General features: G+C 45.3%; 1 protein-coding gene across 3 annotated transcripts; it reads right to left on the minus strand.

Annotated features, from left to right (window-relative positions):
* Positions 1–1,130: 1,130 nt before the first annotated feature.
* On the minus strand, positions 1,131–9,553 carry LOC103175570 (charged multivesicular body protein 6). Of its 3 annotated transcripts, none has more exons than XM_007888669.2 (8): positions 9,471–9,553; positions 5,244–5,353; positions 4,921–5,008; positions 4,700–4,786; positions 4,352–4,417; positions 3,959–4,039; positions 3,577–3,640; positions 1,131–3,361 (listed from the first exon to the last, which is right to left on the minus strand). In XM_007888669.2, exons 1-8 carry the CDS (start codon positions 9,531–9,533, stop codon positions 3,309–3,311), a joined length of 612 nt encoding a protein of 203 aa, XP_007886860.1. In that variant the 5' UTR covers positions 9,534–9,553; the 3' UTR covers positions 1,131–3,308. The 3 variants fall into 3 exon arrangements, with proteins under 3 accessions (XP_007886860.1, XP_042198250.1, XP_042198249.1); XM_042342316.1 differs by lacking the exon at positions 9,471–9,553 and adding an exon at positions 6,831–6,883; XM_042342315.1 differs by lacking the exon at positions 9,471–9,553 and adding an exon at positions 5,974–6,160.
* Between the last annotated feature and the right edge of the window lie 5,646 nt (positions 9,554–15,199).

Below are 15,199 nucleotides of genomic sequence, written 5' to 3' on the forward strand. Positions count from 1 at the left end.
CCGAGGGTCCCTTTGAACGCCGACTGCGATGCTGTGCGCGGAATAAAATGTGACAGGTTGCCTCTCGGCCACAGACCGCGCGCTTACACGGCACCTTGCACCGAGGAAAACCGTCTCCAGGGCTTTTTGGAAACAGTGCGGAACTCCGGCAAGTGGGAAGTTGGGTGAATGGGGGGGGGGGGGAGAAGGGAGGCAATGGCTGGAAAGTGACCAAACAGTGGAGTCCTGCTATATCAAACAGTGGTGCTATATAAAATGCAAGTATTATTATCATCATGATTCACTTCTCACCAACCAATTACCTTGTAAGGATAGACATTCGCAATGCCCATCGGAATACAAACTTCTTATAGAATCTCCTGGCGAGCAACGTGTTCTATATACAGAATCTACTTATCATTGGCAGCACAAACTCTCTCTGAAGGCTCCTTTGGCTTCCAGACAAATTGCTGGACTGTGATGACTAATGCGGTCATTCTGAATTGCTCCTTTTTGTGAGCAGATTCCCAGAATTGGTGAAGGCTCCGAAACCCTGTAATTCAGTCAATCTGCAAAATAGCATGAATTATCCGTTCCTTCCCCCGAACCTTGCTCACTTCTATAAATTGTTCGCATTTGGAGCACTGCTGACGTTTAACCAGCTAAGCGTTTCAGGTAGCTTCTCATTTTGTTTTTATACATTGTTTCATTCATTCAATATGAATGAAAAGATGAAAACCTGTACTTAATACTTGTCGAAATTTCTAAACTCTTCAGAAGTTTGAAGTCCCTTAAACTCGGCGATGGGTTAACGCGTGCATTTGGAATACATTTTTTTTATACACACACACACAAAGAAAACCTGCGTAACAAAAGTTAGACATTACACATATGATTGTGATCAATCATATGAGAGCATCATCCTCTCTTGATTATTTCATACTACTTTTCACAATTGCTCGCCTCCTCACCACCCTTCTCCAGTACAAGTTACTTACCACAACACCAACACTATGCCTTTAAATGACAGCGAGACCTTGGATGCCCACATCACAACCGAGTGCCTCACACACACACACTTGACCCTCTCAGTGATGACGAGCTCGGCCATTAGCACTCAAACTTGATTCAAGCAGCGCTTTCCAAACACATTTGTATCCAGATTAGTTTATTCAGATCATTTTGCTGCAAAAAGGGAGGGGTTGCTGACATGAATTATTCTACTTTGTAAATATCAATGGCAATTTATAGAAATTATTGCAGAGATTATAAAACAGACCTGTGGATGAGCGCATGTGTATTTATAGTTCTTAAACCGAGGATAGTAGTAAAGGTATCTCCTTATATAACTGGAAGGCTACAATCACAAAACGACCCTTCCCCTACTACCCCCCTGTACGTTCTCCAGGACTGAGCTGAGGCACAGCTCAAAGCAGCTGGTACACACACTCACATACGAGTTTGTAAATGAAGCTACAGGATGCGTATTTAAGCAAGGATTTCCAAGAAAGCCGGTGGGCGAACTCAAAGATCAGCGCAGAGACAGAAAAAAAGACACGATTGCTCTAGATTTGAAGCGCACTATTTTGTCTTTTATAGTATTCACCTGGGGAGAGGGCGATTTGCCACTTAAAATGTATTTCACTTTGAGTTTGAAAATAGGTCCCCTCCTTTCTCCTCCCTATCCCAGAACCTAGGCGGAATGCCAGCCCTCACTAAGCCCTGGTCTGTTTAAGCTGGTGAATAGCCCAACTTTACAATTCTTCCCCGAGGGTAAGTTGCTTGGTTTCCCTTCAGGCAGACTAACAAGCCTCCAACACCCCACCCAACCCCCCACCATCCTCCCCAACCTATCACTCTCTGCCTCAGCAACACTCTCTGCTCTAGTTTAAAGACCATTAGTGAAAAAAATCCCACAATCTCCATGTTAACCTTCAGTTTTGCAATTTACATTCATTTTATGACACAAGATGTTTCAGAAACGACGACGTCTGTGTGGCATGGAGAGCGTTAGTTAGACAATACTGAATGGCTGTGTTGGAAATGGGACTCAGCTCAATCCGAGGTTGTTTTAGTTCAGTTCATTGTAACTGGGTATAATTAGAATTTAGAAGATTAAAACCCAAGGAAAAGTAAGCGGCTGGATTAGATGCTGTAATATGGCAGGTGGGAAAGCCAAACCAAACCAAATGGCAAAATCATTTCACGAGAGATCATCCCAGCCAAAAAAGTTTACAGAAGTTTGATCAACCGATCAGAAATTAACCACCTCAACCCCTCCAATTTAATGAATGAGCCTGAGCCGTCCGTTCCACACGCAGCAACAGCTTGTGTCAGTCACTGCAATAGATAAGCACACTGGAAACCACACCGTAAAGGAAGCCAGACACAAATCACGGTTTGGCTTCTATGTCAGAAACGACTAATAGACTGAAGCCCAGTTATAATCTGTAAGCAGTCAATCCTGGCCCCAGTTTTATCGCATGCAAACGAGAATTTTTTTGTGTAATGTCAGAGCGAGTCCATGTGAGGGGGGTCTTTGAATGACAACTCTGAGATTTCAGAGAAACGCTCTTCTTCAATACTGCTCAGTCCTATTAAATGTTTTTTTTAAATCGTCTGTACAAACTTAGTTTTCTTAAAATACGATGGACTTCAAACATTTCTCATCAGTGCTTTCATTAGAAACCCCTCTTGCCGAAGAACGCCTGTATTAATTTAGCTCAAGAAGTGCAAACAGTTTGTAGTTTAAAAAGGGGTTGGGGAGGAAGGAAGTTGCATGCTAGTCTTTACACAATATTCCTCTCTCCCCCACCCCGTTAACCCGTTCCCTGGGCTTCCTTTCCTTTTGAAAGATTAAATGATCACAAAAACAATATCCCACGTGATTTGATTTGATTTACCCATTGGGTACGGTCACAACCTAAAACCGATTTGAACTAATTCAAACTGCTAGGATGAAAGCTCGATCTGGGAATTTGCAAAGAGGCTTGATTGTGGATACATCCGTTCAGGGGCTACAGAGGAAATACCGACTGTTTACTAAATCACTGTATCGGCCGCCTTTCCTTTGCACCACTTCTTTCAACCACACAGAGAGAGAGAGAGAGAAAAAAAATTAGAAAAAGTGAAAAGCGGCCTTTCACATGAGTTCATTGACGTGTGTAAAAAAAAACCTATTCCAGGAAAGAGCGAAGATCCTCCTGATATGTACAGAGTTTGAGGTTTTCAATCCCAACAGGGAAATGAATCATGATCGACTCCGGAATACACACTGAGGAGAAGCTGCACTCGGAGATGCTACCGAGACCTGGACCCATTGCCTCCGGCTACGACGCTGCCACCATCTCTCTTTTGGTCTGAATTTTGATTTCTCCTTTCCCTGTGTGTGTTTAAAGAGAGAGAAGAGAAAAAAAAGAACTTATTTCTCCCGGGTTATTTAAAACATTAAGGAAGGAATACATTTCGTCCACCCGGATCTCCCACCACCACTCCCAACCGCAGAATTTCATGGAGTGAAACTGAAAAACAGAGTGACGCTGAAGCTCTATGCAGCGTTAAATCAAATTCGACTTAATATTAGAGGGTGAACATTACCCATCGCTGCCGTGGGCACCTCTGGCAGTGGTTCTGTTGGAACTTCTGGGAGTTCGATTTCTTCCTGAAAAGATTTTAAAAAAAAGTGTTTTCAGTAATCAGCATGGGAACATTTGCTCAGTCATTCTGTTCAGTCATTCTTGTCTGTGAGTCAGATGTTGGTGGGTTGAAACCCTTACAGTCTATAGGTCATCACTGCAGTGCAGTAATGGGGGAAGCATTGTCAGAATTGCTATCCTTTGGGACATTGCTGTGTGCAAACTGGCTGCCTTATTTCCCTACAAATACAGTCACTAAACTTTCCAGTAAAATTCTGCCAAACGCTGGTGATTTCAGAAGTTACTGAGCATCCGGCAATACAGTATATCAGCATTGTCCTCACCTGAGTTAATGCATCCAGCTCAGCCAGAATTTCATCCTCATCTTCCTGAGAGAAACTTCCAGCTAGAATATTGTCTATTTGCTGAAAGAACAAACCCATCAGGCATTAGAGAGACAAAACCAGTGGACACGATGTCTTCAATTCAACGATAGTTAACCTGCAGTGTTCGAGCGAGACTGCACTACTTAAGGTTCCAAATGTTTCGGTGACGAGGTGAATCCAGGCTTAGCATTACTCTTCATTCTGACTGTTTTCATTTTTTCTGGACTTCAACCTTACTCTGCTCCCCTTCCCCCACCCTTGCCCCAGTTCAACAAGATATACAGACAGGGATCAGAAAAGAGACCTAACCAGAGGAGACTTGTCTGCTCACTTTATTAAGATGGTCCTCACCTGTTGGTATTCAACAGCTTCCTGCGTTTCATCCATTATTCGTTCCACCTCTTCAATGGACATAACCTAAAAACAACAACGATGACTTCAGTTTGTCCAAATGCCAGGGTTTTCTAGGAAAACACTGAAAAGACATTGAGGTACTATCTCGTGTACGGGCTGAACAACGTCTTAATAATCGATACACTGTCAATCCACTTTACAATATATTCTGTGAAGCGCTTTGAGATGTCTTAACAGTGTGATAAGGTAGTGTATCAAATGCAAGGATTATTATTATTATTTGTTTGGCTATTTACGCAAGGAGACATGGCTAAGAATGATGACAAATCCTGCGTGCGCACTCACCTCGTGCATTTTCTTAAGACAATCATTGCCGATTTTCAGCCCTTCGATAACTTTCATCTCTATTTGGGTAAATTCAATGTTCTGAACCTGTGAAACAAAAAAATAAGAATATTCAAGAATATAAGAATACCAGCTACTAGTTTCACACTTGGGAAAGCCAGCTTTCAGGCAACCGGCTAATTTTGTTCAGACTAGTCAGAACGCTTCCCTCTAACACTCACCATTTGTTCCAGGTTACTGATCTGAACTTCCGTTTTATCCAGAAGCTGCTCCTGGAATCGTTTCTTCTTGAGCAGGAGCAAGGCTTTCCTGTCGATTTAAAAAAAACAACATCATCAACAACCACAGCAGCAACACGCATTCACAAGGCTGAGGCTCCCACCAAAAATCTTGAAGACCTTTAATCCGGTCACCCCTTCAACATTCTCAGCCTCTGAGCCATGAACAACTGTACGAGACTGCAATTAATAGTCTTACAAAGCCCTGTAACATTTACAGGAAAGGTTTACAGAACACTTGGCCTTATCCGGCGAGTGATACTCACTCTTTCTTGCCATCTCGCAGCAGCTGTCGGGCGAGCAACCGCTCTTTTTCCAGTTGAACGCCGATCTTCTTCTGGTATTGCTTCAGCTTGTCCCGCTGCTGCTTCAGTTGCTGGAGAAAGGGAGGAAGAGCGTTACTTGCAGTGGCCGTGAAACAACAGCAACTTAGATTTGCTTAGCGCCTCTCACGTCGGGAGGACATCCCAAGGCGCTGGACAGTTGAGGAAACGTGCGCGACGGTCAAGACAATGATTTCAGCGTTTATAGACGTCGCAACGACAATCTGCACTTGTTGCAGGTTCTTTCGTTCGCGCTCAGAGAGGATGGAGCGGAGTCAGAGAGCTGGGGGGGGAGGGGGAAGAGTCGGGTGTAGGAGGGAGGTGGTTAAAGAGCAAGTCTTTTTCTTACAAGGGGATTAAAGCACATGGAAGGAAGGTTTGAAAAGGAGAGATTTTTGCGGGAGCTCCAAAGAGCATGGACATAGCGGTACAACACTAATTGGAAGTTTGGGAGCAGGCTCCTCATTTCAGGTCTCGAAAGCAGCCCCTGGAGTTTTCGGGAAACTATGATCTGAGGAAGGAGACAACCATCAAATTCCCTTCCTGTTCGAGGCAGTGAACACTGACGGACATTTCTACCGTTCAAGTCTGAGACTTGCAATTTCACAGCTTAGATTCCACAATAGGACGGGTTCCATAGAGACACAGAGAGAGTAACTTCTCACACACACACATTTCCAACTCGCCAACGGACACAGCGACGATGACATATGATGGGAGTGCGAAGCAGGAATCCGATTGGCCTCCAATGCTGCCAAACCTGATCTTTTCCAACTCTACTTTCACACATTTTCAATGGGTTTGCAGACAGTGGTTTTACGGCAGATGAATCACAGCTGCTAAGTACATGAGACGCAACCAGTTTGTTCAAACTCACAAGGGCCACTGGCTTACTATGGCTGACTCACTCCCCTCCTTCCCTTCGCCCCGTCACTGCACAGCAAAGACTCTGAGCTTCACCACACAATTACCACCCAGGAGAGTACTGGCGCCCCCCAGGGGTGGGAAACATAAACTTCAACGAGGATTTATTATTCCCCCCCTCCGACGCGATAGTTCATTGAAAGGGAAAAGATTGAGACACTCCCTTCTCTTTTTGAATAGTGCGTGGGATCTTTAAATGCCTACCTGGACAGGCACAGACAGGACCTCACTTTAATTCCTCAACAAACAACAACTCTTAGCACAGCACCGCACCCCAACACTCCCCTGCAGTGTCAGCCAAGTCTGCGAACTCAATGCCCTGACGGGATATTTTAAATCATCAAATGGCTCTTGAATATTAGCTGAAAATCACGATTTCAACATTTTCTTGTGGACAACAAACAATCACGGAGAGGAGCCCGTACGATGTAAGTTTTATGGAGAGGTTTGTAATGATACGAGGCTATTTATAACTTTCTGCGGAGTAAAGGCAATGGTGGCCTGTGAGTCATGGTGTCACTCTAGATATCGGCTGGACTGGAAAACAGATTAGATGAAAAAAATTCCCACACTCAGCACCTCTGTAATGCAGAGTCATCCACTCACACTGTGATTATCCATCTTATTACCGTGATATACCCGAACAGGTTAAGCTGCCATCAGGATGAAATAAGCGCCCATTTACTCGTCAGATTCGCTCAGTTGGTCGCACTCTCAACAACAACAACATTGCATTTATAGAGCGCCTTTCATGTCGGGAGGACATCCCAAGGCGCTGGACAGTTGGGTTGGGACCCGAGCAGGGGGGATATGGTCAGGGTGAGGGGAGCGAAGGGAGGGAGCGAGGAGGGGGTAGAGAGTCGAGAGGGGAGATGAAGGTACGGTCAAAGAGAAAGGTCTTGAGACCGGACTTGAAGGAGGAAAGGGAGGAAGCAGCGAAGGCACTGGGGGATGGAGTTCCAGAGCTGAGGGGCTGAGAGGCTGAAGGTCCGGCCACCGATGGTAGGGCGGTTGGGGCGGGGGATGTGGTGCAGACCGGAGCCAGAGGAACGGAGGATTCGGGCAGGTAAGTAGGGGGATAGTAGGTCGGAGAGGTAGGAGGGAGCGAGGCCGTGAATGGCCTTGTAGGTGAGGATGAGGATCTTGACTCTCGTCTCTTTGTTCAACCCCCATGTCAGAGCATGAACTCACATTAATTGACACTCCAGTGCAGTGATAGGGAGGTCGGACGCATAGCCATAAACGACGGCTTTCGGATAAGATCTTAAACCGAGGTCCGTCTGCCCGTTTAGGCAGACATTAAAGATCCCATGATACTGTATGAAAAGAGAAAGGAGTTTCTCCTGGTGTCCTGTCCAACAATCCCCCAAATAAAATTGGTCACTCACTCCACAGCTATTTGTGGGACACTGCTATGTGCGTTAATACTGCCACTTTTGCCTACAAAACACACTGTTGATCCACTTTACAGTATATAATAATTCTTGCATTTGATATAGCACTTTCCATGTCTTCTAGACGTCTAAGGCGCTTCACAGAATAGACTGTAAAGTGAATTGACTGTATATTTGTGGGTGAAACGCGGCAGCCAATTGCGCACAGCAGCGTCCCCACAAACAGCTGTGGATTGACGTGACCAATTTTATTATTGCTTTTTTTTCTTGAGGGATTATTATCAGGGGGGTGGAGTAAGGAAACTTGCCCAAGGTTTCGCCCCCTGCCGGGAATCGAACCCAGGTCTCTCGCTTGCGAGGCGAGTGCTCTCATCACCGAGCTACAGGACTCCACTGTCATCGCACCCCTCCTCAAAAAACCCACCCTCGATCCCTCTAATCTCGCACACTACCGTCCCATCTCCAACCTACCCTGTGAAGCGCTTTGAAACATCTCAATGACGTGATCAGGTGCTATACCAAATACAAGGATTATTATTGTTTATATTATTATGCTGGTTTAAATCACTCTGTAGGGGTAGTTTCTCAGCAGTTTTCAGTGATGGTCAGCCAGACCAATGACACTGTCACATCGTGAATGGCTGTTACTTTTCTTCAGTGTGTTTGAACGGCCGCAAATAGCTCCTTTCTGCACTGGGTATCACGAGGGAGAGGGGCGACCGAAACTGACCTGCAACGATGCGTTCCAGGACGTTGGCAAGGAAGGGTAGGTCGGTCGGAGACGGGACGGTAGTGTGAGAGATTAGAGGGGTTGAGGGTGGGCTTTTTCAGGAGGGGTGTGATAAGAGCAGTTTTCAGGGGGGAGTGGAACAGAGGCTGGAGAGAGAGAGAGAGAGAGACCGGTTGGCTGTGTCGGCCAGAAGGGGGGAGAGAAGGGGGAGTTGAGTGACCAGCAGCTGGGTGGGGAGGGGGGGTCAAGGCAGCAGGCGGTGAACTTCAACCGCGTGATTGTGGTTGAGAGGGAGGAGGGAGAAATGGGGGCAAAGGAGTGTATGGAGGGGGGGGAGTGGCGGGAGCCGTGGCGGAGGGAGAAGGCGGTGTGGGGTGGGGTGGGGAGAGGACATGTGTGGGGGGGGGGGGGGGGGGGGGGGGGGAGAGAGGACATGTGGGGGTGGGGTGGGGGAGGGCGATGCTGCCAAGCAGATGTTTTCAATTTTTAACACACACACAGACACCCACAGACAGACACTCACAGACAGACAGACACACACAGACAGACAGACACACACACACAGACAGACAGACACACACACACAGACAGACAGACAGACACAGACACAGAGACACACACAGACAGACACTCACAGACAGACAGACACACACAGACAGACACACACACACACACAGACACAGAGACACAGACAGACACACACACACACACACACACACACACACAGACAGACAGACACAGACACAGAGACACACACAGACACACAGACACAGAGACACACACACACACACAGACAGACACAGAGAGACACAGACACAGAGACACACACAGACAGACACTCACAGACAGACAGACACACACAGACACACACACACACACAGAGACACACACAGACAGACACACACACACAGAGACACACACAGACAGACACACACACACACACACACACAGCCCAGGGGGTGGGGACAGGTGTCACTGGAGGGAAAGGCCACAGAGCGGGGCCTGGGGGAGGCCTCGGGATGGGGTTGAAGCCTGAGCCCGGGATATAGCGCCGGCCCCGGGGGCTGTGACAGGGCCCTGACCCCCCGGGCCCCCCGGTCCCCCCCCCCGGGCCCCCCTCACCAGCACGGCCCGGTCCTGCTCGGTGACGCGGCTCCGCTTCTTCCTGGCGAACAGGTTGCCCATAGCGCCGGCAACCGCGCCCCGACTACAGGGCGCCGCCACGGACACACCTCCCGGAGCGCGACCGCGAACTCGAAATACACTCACACTGTGTACACACACACACACACACACTGTACACACACACTCACACTGTACACACTCACACTGTACACACACACTCACACTGTGTACACACACTCACACTGTACACACACACTCACACTGTGTACACACACACACACTGTACACACACACTCACACTGTGTACACACACACACACTGTACACACACACTCACACTGTGTACACACACACACACACTGTACACACACACTCACACTGTGTACCCACTGTACACACACACACTGTGTACACACACACACACTGTACACACATACACTGTACGTACACACTGCGTACCCACTGTACACACACACTGTACACATTGTGTACCCACTGTATACACACACACACACTGTGTACACACTGCACACACACTGTACACACACTCACACTGTGTACACACTGTACACACACACACACACATTCACTGTCCTCACTCAGCACAGGACACCTTACAACATTGTTACTGATAGTTTATATCATTGTTATTTGATATCATTGTTAATAATAATAATAATCCCTTAATTTGATGTAGAGCCTCATCACGTCTTCGAGACGTCTCAAAGTACTTCACAGGATATACTGTCAATTTTGTGGTTTATTCTCACTGCGAGTGATAGTTATACCATTGTTACTGACATTCACAACATCGTCAGCCTTCGTTTATATCATTGTTCATCTTAATTTGACCCACGAAATACAGTCAACTCACTTGTCAGTATATTCTGTGAAGCGTTTTGAGGCGTCCCATCGACATGATAAGGCACTGTATCAAATGCGAAGATTATTATAAATTATGAGTAGTAGTTTATGTCATTGCAGGTGATAATTTGATCAGTCTTTGGCTCAGTTTATATCATCGTTAGCCTTAGTTTCAATCATGTTTGTAAATCGATTGGCGGATCGTTTTCCGGGGGAAATAATCTCACCCCCCAAAAAAAATCTGGTCCCTCAATCCACGACTGTTTGTGGGACATTGCTGTGCACAATTGGCTCCCACAAAATACACAGTCAATCCATTTTACAATCCGCTTGGGTTGTCATCATTATTATTTCATTACTTTTTTAAGTTGTTTTATTTATTGCATTGTTACTTCATTGTTTTATACGGTTATGTTATTGTTTATATTATTTATTAGTAGTTTATTTTACTATTTCATTGTTGTATTGTGTGAAGTATTTTATTTTACTATTTCATTGTTGTATTATGTGAAGTATTTTATTGTTGTCAGCTTTCTTATTATTAGTTGAATTTACCTGCAACTTAAACAATAACGATAATAATCTTTGCATTTGATATAAGCGCCAGAAATCACTTAACAGGCAATTGCTGCGAAAAGTATAGGCGCTCATTGTATTGGATTTTGCCAGCAAAGTACAAGTAAACCATTCTGTCTCATCGTAACTTCACATCTCCACTCTCACTCTGCCTCTCAGATCATTTTAATTGATTGTGTGTGTGTATTGCAATACAGTCAATTCACTGTAGAGTATATTCTGTGAAGCGCATTGAGACATCTCGAAGACACGATAAGGCGCTGTATGAAAATGTAAGGATTATTAATACACAAGTGTGATTCCTGCAGCCGCACAGCGTAACATGGAATAGAGCGAGTGATGGATTGTGAAATGCATTAAAATCGACATCGAATTTAAAAACAATAATTTTATAGGAAATGCGCCCTCGCAAAGTGGTGGGACTCTTTTTTTTGCTAAAGAGCGCTTTAACATGTAAATGACGCACGTTGACAAGTCGTGGTTGGCTTGCGTGTTCCTTAGGGATTGAATTTGTGCATTTTACTTGGGATGGTATTTTTTTTNAAGTTGAGAGAAAGGAGAATATTTCCTGGTTACTTCACCTCTGTCACTGAACTTCGGTTTCAACTGCCAAGAGAAAAAAAAATTGGTTCCATTTGACAAACCCAAATTCAGGATATAGTACAGTGTACAAAATCAGTCGCATCCATCGGAGGTCAAAGAAGCGTTTCTGACAGAAGAAACCACTAGATGGTGACAAAAGTGTGTGACATTTCTTCACACCGGGTGATATTGGTTAGAGGTATAAAAGCAAACAAAATTAAAATTAAAAAAGTGAGCTGAAATGTGTTTTCATTTTATTTTGAAACGTAAGAGACACTGGATCTCCAGACCTGCTGACCAGGTCTAACGTTTATTACATTCTGCAAATAGCCCATTGTCAGGAAAGGGATAAACCGAAAGGGTGGGTGTCCTGAACAGATGACATCGGATGGGCCAAAGGGCCTTCTTCATCCAAACTAATCTTGTTATCTTGCGTCTTGGGAACAGTGCTCTCCTTCTGATTATTATGTTTAACCTGGAAATCTCCAGGCAGTGAAATGTGCAGACAGGTAAAGAGCGATGTTTACAAAAGCATCGTGCCTACAAACGGACAGTGGATCGTCACTGCACTCACTTCACAGTGAAATCCTGTGGAGCGCCTTGAGACATCTCGACAACACGATAAAAGCGCCGTATCAAATGTAAGGATTATTACTACTATTACTACGTTGAAGTGCAGTAAAACTCACACAAGTCGTATCAGTTGGGACCATACATTTAATACGACTTAGGTAAAGTACGAGTTATGTCAAACTTGCATAGAATATAAACTCCTGAACGGCATTTGGGCAAATGTACGACTTGGGCGATTATACGATTTATACAGATCAGACTCGTGCGAGTTTTACTGCCTAACCGATTGCTCAGAGAGCGAGGCACGCCGCCTAAAGACTTTTGTTTAATGTACCAAAGGAGAAGTAATAAACTCCACGCGTGTTTGGTGCGAGTCGCAACCGGTGGTTAAGGCGTCTCTGAGTCTCACCCAGAAAATGCGCTGCTCGTCCTGATCTTGTGGCCACTGGATGTATGTCTTGTTTTTCATCAGTTTGAATGTGATATGCGGAGAGTCTGTGTAGCCTGGAATGTCCTCCAGGAACACGACAGCTTCCCCTCGTCATTGAACGGGGACCTCTCCAGCTGAGCAAAGGGCTTGTAAGGCTTCAGGACGTCTTGTTGGTGGGACAGGTGAATTGAGAGGAAAAGTGGGTGAAAATGCGGCCAGACACAGTTCCTGCCCTGGTGTTGTAACCGAGTCTGGTCCTATACTGATTCAATGCAGGCACATGTACCTTCTCACATGGGGAGGGGGGGAGGGAGCGAGAGAGAGACATCCCTGGATAACAATCCCTGGTTAATTTTGTCCGCTCTACCCGAGGCCAATAACTCAGCACGTCAGGGGCTTGAACCAGTGTAGCCCAATGCTGCACCTCACAGTACCTTTACCCACCGGGCCATCACAGGAGCATTTCTGAACCCAATTAAAAGTGGTATTGATGTAGTTGCAACAGACATCTCCAATAACCCAGGTGCCCTCTGTCCAGGTGACAAATCATTGTTGAGAAGAAGGAACAACAACTGCTGACCTAGCCTAAGTTCAACCGACATGCGGGATCAGAAAAATGACAATTTTCCTTTAAAATTCCAATCTATTTCTGCACCAGTAACGTCTCTTAGGTGAAAGTGCCCACCAGAGCAGTATTGAACTCACCTTTTGAGATGCGGGTGACTATCAAAATCAGGCTCTCAGTAAATGCACTGAAGAACCCATTACTGAATTTCTCCCAAACTGAACGGATTCTCCAACACATCCCAGCGTTCAGAAATTCGATTTCGGCTCAATTTTCATGAACTGCAAAAAAAAAAAGGCTTCCAAATATAGACTGAAATTAAGAATATCCCGTAAATCTTCTTGATCTTAAATTGAAAAAAAACAGGTTAGGGTTAGGTGGAATAGTGGGTATGTTAGTTATTAGGGAATCTCACTATTTGGTTAGTTTCTTCCCCCCACACCCGACTGGAAATAGTGACCAAATTCCCAACTCGCTAATAAGGGTGAAATAGACCATTAATGGCCATTTAGCACTGAATCGGTGCTCAGCTTCACTTGCCAATGTGTCACCAGCAAGTGGCAGTATTTGACTGCATTCCGCAGGGAACACAGTCCACCTGCAATGCTGTAATACTTTTGGCAGTGATTTTAAGATAGCAGCACAATTCTGCTCCCTAAAGATAACACCTAAGTATTAACCCGAGTAACCACAGCAGAGGCGCAAAAATTGGTTGAAGTGGGAAGTCATGCTCATTTACAGAGCCAGAAATCGCTTGAAGACGTCGCTTTTGGAATAGTTTAGTGTGTATGAAGTAAGTCGACAGCAGAATCAAGAGTATATCCTGCGAGGCCAAGGGAAAGTTATAGGGAAATATAATCACAGGGAGGTTTAAACAGGCCACGTTCTCAGCTACTTCCTTCACAAACCTTGATCAACTGTAAACCTGCACCAAAGCTTCCAGTCACTCATTTCTGGGCATTGCAGGGGGGGAAACTTCTGATACCTTATCTAGTGTCAAACAACCTACATCCAAGAACCAAAGAGAAGTAAACCAGATAATAAACCACACCAGTTAAGGACAGCGAAAACAATAGGTCCAACAGTTCATTTTATTTTATTTCAAAGATAGAAGCTGGCAAATGGGAATATAAATTCACCTGCAAGTCCCAATTGTTGTTCAAGTGAAATGTGAAACATCTAGGCACAGGCTGGGTGAAATATAAAATAGTGATTTGTTTCAATGGCATTATTTTACCAACTCCAAATGGGCTCTTTGGCAAGTGCTGCCCTGCATCAAAGCCATCTGTCGGAAGGTCACTCATTCACAGCAGGCCAGCCATGTGGCAAATCCAGTTTAGCCATCATTGAGCTGGTCACTGTTGGCTACCAGCGCTCTGTGCAGAATACCCCGAAAACGGTGGGACCCAACACAGCATCAATTACACTGCTGCGTCCTTTGTAAAGGCGGCACTCAGCACTGATCAGTGATATGTTGGGGGACAGTCAAACTCAACACAGTCACGCACTCACTCTCATACACTCTCTCTCACACACACACACACACACAACTTTGGCTGAACAAGAAAACATTGGATACATGTTGTGTAATATTAACCACTGCTCTCTGTTGTGACAATACTCACTAATCTGGGATCCAATTACTCCACATTACTCCACCCACATCCAGAGGAAAGGTACACTTAAGACACAGCGTAACTGTGACTCTGCAGCTTTTGCTTTCGCCTGCAATAAGCAGCAGTACATCCTTAAATTATGTGGTTATGTCCTTTTTTTTACGCAAACAATCTCTGACCAAGACGGATTATGATTTCTATCACCTTAACCTCCCCCCACGCGCACCTCCCCTCCTCTCTCCCTCCCCCACTACATTTCATTTCTATAAATATGAATAAGAAATGGATTTGAGCCAATGAACAAGCATTCACAGGCTTGTCTTCACAGCAAATCACAGTAGTTTGGCGATGTCTGTGTCTCATCGATTGGCCACTTTTAATGCGCTGTAGGTTAACTTGCACAAAGACAAGTAAAACCAATCACGTATTGAATGCATTTTCTCTCCCCATTTGCATCGTCCTCCCGACATGAAAGGCACTATACAAATGTAAACTTGTTGTTGTTGTTGTTGCATCGGGTT

This window comes from Callorhinchus milii, unplaced genomic scaffold, assembly GCF_018977255.1.
Source record: "Callorhinchus milii isolate IMCB2004 unplaced genomic scaffold, IMCB_Cmil_1.0 Scaffold20, whole genome shotgun sequence".
NCBI lineage: Eukaryota > Metazoa > Chordata > Chondrichthyes > Chimaeriformes > Callorhinchidae > Callorhinchus > Callorhinchus milii.